The sequence below is a fragment of the Melanaphis sacchari genome, unplaced genomic scaffold, assembly GCF_002803265.2.
Source record: "Melanaphis sacchari strain LSU unplaced genomic scaffold, SCAv2.0 Contig77_pilon_pilon, whole genome shotgun sequence".
Lineage (NCBI taxonomy): Eukaryota > Metazoa > Arthropoda > Insecta > Hemiptera > Aphididae > Melanaphis > Melanaphis sacchari.
In genome coordinates, this window is record NW_020271547.1 from 2,062,711 (window position 1) to 2,071,295 (window position 8,585).

The window sequence follows — 8,585 nt, forward strand, 5'->3', positions numbered from 1 at the left end:
AATTATTTTAAGACTGATCAGATATATTGTTTTGGTTTTGCAAAGATATTGTTTTGTAAGTAATACTTCTTTGAGAGAAGGTACAAAGTCATAAATGTTTAAGGTATTCTTCACGTTTTGTTGTACCAACTTTCCATTTTGTAGTACCCAATACACGACAAAACATCATATTTGTTTCTTGGATTTAATTTATTGTTCATATAGATTATCGGTAGTTATTATGGTACAATATATACGTCCATTAAATCAAATAATATTATAGATATAATATCACATATTGATTAATAGAAAATTTAAATAACCACGAGTTCATCTTTTGGTAGCCCAAATATTTTAAAAATGTATATACTTTGTTTTCTAATTTCCAAAAATATAAATAAAAGACATTATTTTAAAATTATTTCCGAATATTTATCAAAATTTTTAATGAAAAATGTTGCTTACTATTTGATAAAATTTAAAACATTTGTATTGAATCAGATTACAGAGTATAAACAGATCGAGCAAAATAATTGAGTTAGTTAATTAAGCCACACTTAATTAGTTTTTAGTTTTAGATTATTGAACAAATCGTAAATAAGTTTTATTAATGTGTGAGTGAATTCCAGTAACACTTTTAAATTTTAATATGTGGTATAAATGTATCAAATATATTATACGCTACCAATTTGTATTATGATATTATCTAATATTTACCACAACAGTACACCACCACTATTGCTCCGATATAAGTGAGTAGAAAATGGAATTACAGTGGTCTATATTAATTCATTCGAAAAACTAGTGCACAATAAACATACGCTCACACACAATTATTGTAATTAATTTTAATATAAGTCAATATTTCAATATGTGAGTAAAATAAATTCAATATTGTAATCTATCCCCATCATTTGATCTAAAATGTGGTTCTATTAGTTCCGTTATAATTTATGCAATTTATTAATTAATAAATACAATAAATATTTGTACAGCTTCAATTTCTCTATACCTATTACTTAATTAATAGTAGCTCGATGAATTCATCTACTGTTACGATCCAAATAGTTTATTATTATACCTTTAGTTTAACTTGAGTGGTTGAACAATGTATAATTATTATATTTACCATGTTGTGTTTGTGTTATGTGAAGAATTTATTTAGATTGTGAGTAACTGCTGTCAAAAGACCACGTGTCGATTTTGTGATACGATTTTGTAATACATTTCATTACTATTTATTACTGCATTGTTATTATAGGGCAACAGAGATTTTCGTAATACCAAAGCACACTGTTGTTTCCATTTTTAACGTATTAAAAGAATATACTGCAACACCTATCCTGTCCTAAATAAACAAACACAATTCACCCACATATTTACTATGAGCTCATTATTTATTTGCCCGTAAATCTCAATCACTGCAATTGCTGATTGAGCGGCTTACATCAACACTATACATTACAGTTACAGTCATAATAACGGTTGGTGCGTATTGACCCGCAGTGTTGCAGTGAATAGTTGGTGACCGGTACGTGTATAAATCATGTGATATTATTCGCTCTCGTTCTGAAAATTTTGATTTAGAGATAATTTACTACAAAAATAAATAATTATTTTAATACCATGATAGTGAGTAATTAACAAATCAATATAGATTACAATATACTAGCGAGAATTATATTTTGGCATAATATAAGTTTGCTACGAAAAAACTAAAATTGTAAAAATGAATATTCAAATTGTATATTATGAATTAATTTAAATAATAAAATACATTAATATTGGCTATGTATAGAAAAAAAATAACATCAAAAGTATTTCATTTATTTTTAAAGATAAACTTTCTACTAATCAAAATTCACGAACAGAAAAGTATAAATGTACAATATTAATGAAATGAAATTATTGTTTAATACTTATACCTAATGTATATGAACATAAGAATAACAAGTCATAAAACAAGAATTCAAAATTTAATATTTATGAACAAAATACTCGTATATGGCAAAAAAATTGTATATTTTCAAATCTCAATTAACTAATGTAATACGTGGTTATGATATTATAATATAATACGCCATGTAATCGCGTTGAAGTCATCAACATTTGAATATTAATACGTCTTATCGAGGTTTTATTGTGTGTGCGCTAGGCCACAAATTATTTGAGCTGCAAATTCTGAAGATGAACAAAGCTCGCAAGTCTTTCACTTCGCTGCATTGAACTTATAAAGTGATTATAAATAAGATAAAATGGATTGAAAACATAACAGATGTATATATTACCTATATCAGGTGATTTGTTATACCTTATACAGTTATACCACTATGATATTATTTCGAAATGGAGAAAAATTAGCGACCTAGGCTAATAGTACAACAGATATAGTAAAATTGACCGTGTGATATCTACATATACACGTTTAAAATTCTGCTGCATAGTATTGTTTTATGCGTGTATACAACCTTCTTTTAAATTGGTCAAAATAGTATACCTTTTTTATTTATTATTATTTTAGTTTTAGTTGTTTAAAAACATTTATTGATTACATCATATATATTTTTAATTCAATAAGGCAGCTATTGATGATATCTAGAATTGTTATAATTCTTAAATCGTAATTGAAATTCATAAGTCATCAGTAGAAGAAATCATAGGAGATAGCTAAGGGATGGTTGCGTGAGGTGAATGAGTAGATTTGTATTTGTCTTACAGTTTTTAATATAATACTTTCAAAACCACCATCTCTGGACGGCAGTGGTATGATTTGTGATAAGTAAACTCACTAACTTCGTAGCTTGATTCTATGGTTTATATCTTTATATAGATCTTAATTAGTCTTTATAGTTAGATGATGGGTTTGTACATATGTACGACTATCGGATAATATACTATAAAAAGTAAATAATGAATGGGACATTGTGACAGTAATACCTTTTATATTTGTGTGTGTAAGTAGCTCAATATGCAGTTGAAGTGATGGTAGGGATTGCCAGGAAAACATTTTAGAATATTGATGAGCTATTTGGATAAATTGAGTATGAATGTTATATGACGAGTATTTGTTTACCTATAAATGCAGATTTTTATGAATATTATTAGAGTCTATTAAAAATAGGAACAATAGTATTTGTTGTTATGTATGTTACTGTGTAACAATATAGTAATAAATGATTCACAAATAAATATAATTAGATTTACTAAGATTTGTTATAATAATGAAATCATGCATTTTTATCGTCAATAATAACAATAATAATAGTATGAATTTTCTGATCATTGTTACAATATAATTACATAAATAATAAGATGTATTACATAATGTGACGAGCAATATAAATAGATAAGTAATCATAAACAAAAATCGATATGCAATCTTCCGAATAGAAACAGCGGTTGCTTAAAATCTAAATAAATTATTCATGACACAACAAATACAATCTAAACATACAATTTACACTCTTATGAAATTAAATATAATTATGAATTGTTTGACTACTCACATAAAACTATAATTATATCATCATAAATTGACTATTAGACTTGAAGAGGTAGATTATATATATTAGAGCCACTTAGTGGTGTAACTAAGAGGGATCAGAGAGTGCGATAATAAACCGATCTCAGATGATAGGGAGGTTAAATTTATGGTTTTATTTGAATAATTCGTCGTTTTAGATTTATTTTAATGATTAAAAAATTAGTAAAATTCAGTTTTAACTGTATTGTCCTGTGGCAATGGGTGTGAATAATATATTATAAATTTAATCACTGAGTGTATGGGGAACTTATGATTACTTACTGAAAATTCAAAATTTTTAATGAAAACTCTATGTTAATGCGTATTTTGCAAGTATAGTAAAGGGGGACACGTATTTTCAAATCTTAAATTCTGTGACAGTTTCACTAAAAATAATTTATGTTTATACTATGTACTATTATATTATGTTGTATACTAGTTACTAGTCTTTTTGAAACGATGTAAACCACAAAACGTGTATTAAATAATATTAAAATAGTGTACAAAATAATTTCAGAAAATGGGTTAACATTCCTAAAATCTTTTGGATATTTCCCTAGGTGAAGGAGAGATGCTTTGAAATTTTTGCTCCGGGTTAAACTTTTAAGTTACGACACTAGGGCTACTGTTAATTAAGTAACTGGTATCGGAGTTACTACTTTACACACAAATATTTATTGTACTTATTAATTTATCAAAAAAAAAAAATAATTTGGAACTATTAGAGTCACATTGTCGATTAAGTAATAGAAATAAAATATCGACGTCATATTATAATTATTCATAGATAGAATATTTATAAATATTAAAACTAATTAGTTAAATTAGAATGGCAGCGTGGATAATAATATTAAAATGGTTATGCTGAGTACCGTTTCTACACAGTTTATTTAGACCATGATTATCAGTTTATAAATTTAGTTTTTAGCCTCGAATCATTATGATCTAGATATTAAACCGTTGTTAAATAATTTAATAAAAGTTTATTAAATGGGCAAATAAACGTCTCCTTACTTGTTACTTGTTAAAGAGAGATTCAGCATCCGCTTTCTTAACAATACTCGATTTCAGAGCACTTTTTGTACATCGACAAGCTGGTCAAATTTTTTCCATAAACTCTCCTCTACCTAGAATGACGGGCGTAAATGATTCGCATACTTGATGATAAATTCGTGCTTAGACTCTTTATTTTATTTTATTAATCTTTATCTTCACAATTATCACTGTTATATAATTCTAATATGTTTATTTTATAAATTTTCTTTGCTATTTTTATAGTAAAATAATTTTATTATGTTATTATACTTACAATCATTTTAAAAGTTGATTGATGTTAATTAATAAAATAAATAAACAAAATATAAATCGAGCACTGACAATAATAATGATTTATTATATAGTTGTGATTAGGAAGGATATGCGATAACTAGGTATAGTTTCTTTCCTCACACTTTTTTCATATATTAATTTCTTGCAGTGTATATTTTTATTACGCCTTAGGCACGATATACAATATATAAAAAAAAAAGTTTTGATTGGGTATCATAATAGCATAAACATTACAGTTTTGCAGAGTTCAAGCAAAAAATAATTAGCCTAGATTTTATCATAGTTACAATTACGCAAATTTTTTAGCTGTAGGAGTAATGGATTAGTGTTAAGGGTACTCATATATTCAAAAAAAAAAATACAAATGTTGTAAATTTAGTTTAAATTTGCAAAGAACTATAACTTTTCGTGATAATTAAAAAATAATTTGTCAATGACATTTTGTTATTAATACACGTTCTTTTCCGTTTTAGATCCTCTGCAACTCCGGACACCTGACGTTTGTGCCACTTCGCGACTTACCAAAAACCGTCGAACATTTGTCGATGACCAAAAATAACTTAACGTATTTGCCTACCGATACTTTTAGCGGTCTCCGGCACCTACGAAAGCTAACGTTGGACACCAATGACATACACCGGATAGATCGGTTTGCATTTCGTGGGCTCCCTCGGCTCCGGGAATTATCCATCCAGCACACGCCACTCGAATCGCTCGATAAGTTCTCGCTCGCCGGTCTCCAGAACGTAACGGCCATTCTATTGGGGTACAATCAGATAAGAGTCATACACGAGTTTGCGTTTGCTGGAACCGCCAACATCAGGCTCATACTGCTCAACAATAATCCGTTACACATGGTGAGAATTTAACTGGCCTCCTGACCTTTTGATTTTAGACTGCAGACAAAGACTAAGATAAAAATATTTACTAAATCGTAGATTGACGAAGTTTGATTTATCCACTTATGGATAAATTATGATTTTATTTTGGACTGAATAAGTAAGAGATTTAAATTTAGCAGATTAGTAGTAAACACTAAACGAACAGATAATCTTACTTATTATATTATATTAAATGTATTTAAATTTAAAAAAATCTTACCTATTATATAAAACTATTGTAAATACTTTATAACGTGATCCAATACTAAAAAAATAAGCATTCTATGTTACTCGTATATCCTAAAGAAAACGTTGCATTATAATTATTAAGTTACTTTGTTTTATTATTATGCAATTGTTTTTTTGTGTTAGGTTTCGCATTTATGTAAGAGCGTCGTGTTGTACATGTAAAATATAGGTTTACATGTCTATTTTTCGGTATTTCGTAATTTATTATATTATTTTGCTATTTTTTTTTTTTTTTTTTATTGAATTTCAATAACCAAGCAAATTAGGTGCCTATAAGATAAAATAAATTTAAAAATTTAACACAATTCCAATAAATTACCATAAAATACAATTTCACGTATGCACCGCTTGTTTGTTCCTTGTATGCAGGTATCGGCTAATGCATTTTCCGGTCTGACAAACGTTGAACATCTTATCATGCCGTCAGGCATCCAGCAGCTGCAGCCCGATTCGTTCAATGGGCTGGACTCGGTAGGTCTGTTGAAACTATCATTCATGGACTTGACGTCACTGAAATCGTACACGTTCCGCGGTCTTAGCCACGTGCATGTGCTGTCCATCCAAGACTCGGACTTGGGAGTAATCCGGGCGGACGCTTTCGCGGGTCTAGTGCACGTTGGTAGTCTTAACCTGCTGAACAATAAGATCGATGCAATGCAGAGCCTATCCGTGACACGGGACAATCGCATCCGGCACTTCCGGTTTAATGGCAATCATGTGCTAGACAGCCCACGACGAGGCACGTTCGTAAGCCTTGCTACCGCTGTTTCCGAAGGGTTTACTGTGGTTGGTAATCACTTTCCGTGCGACTGTCATCTATTCCGGTTTATAGACAGCCGTCCGTTCGGCAACGCATCCCAAGATCTTTTTATCGGCAAGAATTATTGCATTTCGCCGTTGGAGCTTAACGGACAGCCTATCGCTGTTGTAGATCCTACGGTTATTGATAAGTGCTTGCAAACGTCAGTAGCTGCCCCTCCTAGGACCAATACCGGCGTTACCATGACCGCGGTCTTGGTTGCAGCGGTGGTCCACGTATTGACTGGTTTGTTTTTGCACGATTTAGCAGTGTAATTCTTTTGCATGTGGGGGACCGTCCAAAATCATCGCCACCTATTATAGTCATAAATTGTCCATCGAATACTATTGAAATATTTTAATTATATAATACCATTATAAATATTGTTATAATATAGATGTATCATCATATGGAAACCGTTAAAGCCAAAAAATTGTTAATACTGTGTATTTAATTATCAGGAAATCTTCACGAGTTAATGTGTTTCACGCCGTTGGTCGTTAAAGTGGTTTCGAGCGAACATTAATTGACATATTTGTAGATAAGTAATGTTTTTTTTTTCATTGATGCTATTATAATATTTTGACATGTAAAGAATAATAATGTATTTCAGTTACGTGTTTATTTGATTGAATGTTTAGGACAAATGTATTTTCATCACATATCAGCTTACATATCCTCAAAAATAAAATTTTTTCTAAAAATCTAAACGTAATTTATGAACTTTGACGCTAAGTAAATTTTAGTAACATCTTCAAAATTTTGTTAGCTATATATCAAACATTATTATTTTTATGTTTTTAGAATTAATTTTAAACTGAAATATATTTTTTACTACGAAAATATTACTCATTATGTCTTTATTAAACATCGCGTAAGCCAATATTATGCTTTCTACGAAAAGTTAAATATTTGAAGTCTACAAATTATAACTATAGAAATTATATTTTGCTTTTTTTTTTAAATTATTATTTTCGTTACAGGTCAAAAGGTAAAGTTAATATTAAGAACATCTAGATTATCATTTATTTTTTCACGAAAAGTGTTAAATCGTTATTATTTATTAACTAGTATCATTACATTATTTTTTACTGAAAATGTTGTTAAAAATATTCTTTTTTGTAGTTTATTTAAATTAATGAGTAGAAACTAAACCACAATAAAGATATAAAAACGTATAATAATTATTAATTATATTCTAATTTTTAAAATCTATTGAGTGTCCTTAATCGTTATAATATACTATTATAATTTTAGCATACGACTTATATTATAGCATTATTACATTTATATATTATAATCAAGTATTATATTGTTATTATTATGTATATAAAAAAAATGTTATGTTATTATCTTCATTTCCAGTTCGTAATATAAAATCTTATGTAATTGTTTAATTTATGTCAAAGTAACATATATATATAATAAAAAAACACACAGATTTTAATGAATTTACGAAATATGTACATACAAAATATATCAAAAATATTTGACGATTTTAAATTAAAACATGGTAAATCTTTGTGGTTTATCCGGTATATTAAATTTATGCATTATTATTATTACTACCCATTATTATTGTCATTATTTTATCAAGTTCAAGATGATTGTAAATATATAAATATACTCTATCGTGTCCGTAAAACCATAATATATCTAATTATATCAATGATTACAACAATAATGAAAACACGACTGATTTTTGTTTATAAACATTCAGTTGAACAAATGTTTGTGGAATGTCTGGAACCAAAACTTACTTATATATTTTAATCTGTTTATAAGTTGCAAGCACTGCGAGCCGAATTTCGATATGATATTATGA

At 28.2% G+C, this 8,585-nt stretch overlaps 1 protein-coding gene across 1 annotated transcript in view; it reads left to right on the forward strand.

Moving 5' to 3' along the window:
* Window positions 1-7,500, forward strand: part of LOC112601343 (slit homolog 2 protein-like) — a 56,279-nt gene extending 48,779 nt beyond the window's left edge. Inside the window, exons 3-4 of the mRNA XM_025348916.1 lie at window positions 5,305-5,688; window positions 6,331-7,500. Of these exons, the coding sequence (XP_025204701.1) occupies window positions 5,305-5,688; window positions 6,331-7,035 (1,089 nt within the window). The 3' untranslated portion in view covers window positions 7,036-7,500. The remainder of the gene's footprint in view (window positions 1-5,304; window positions 5,689-6,330) is intronic.
* Window positions 7,501-8,585: the final 1,085 nt, after the last annotated feature.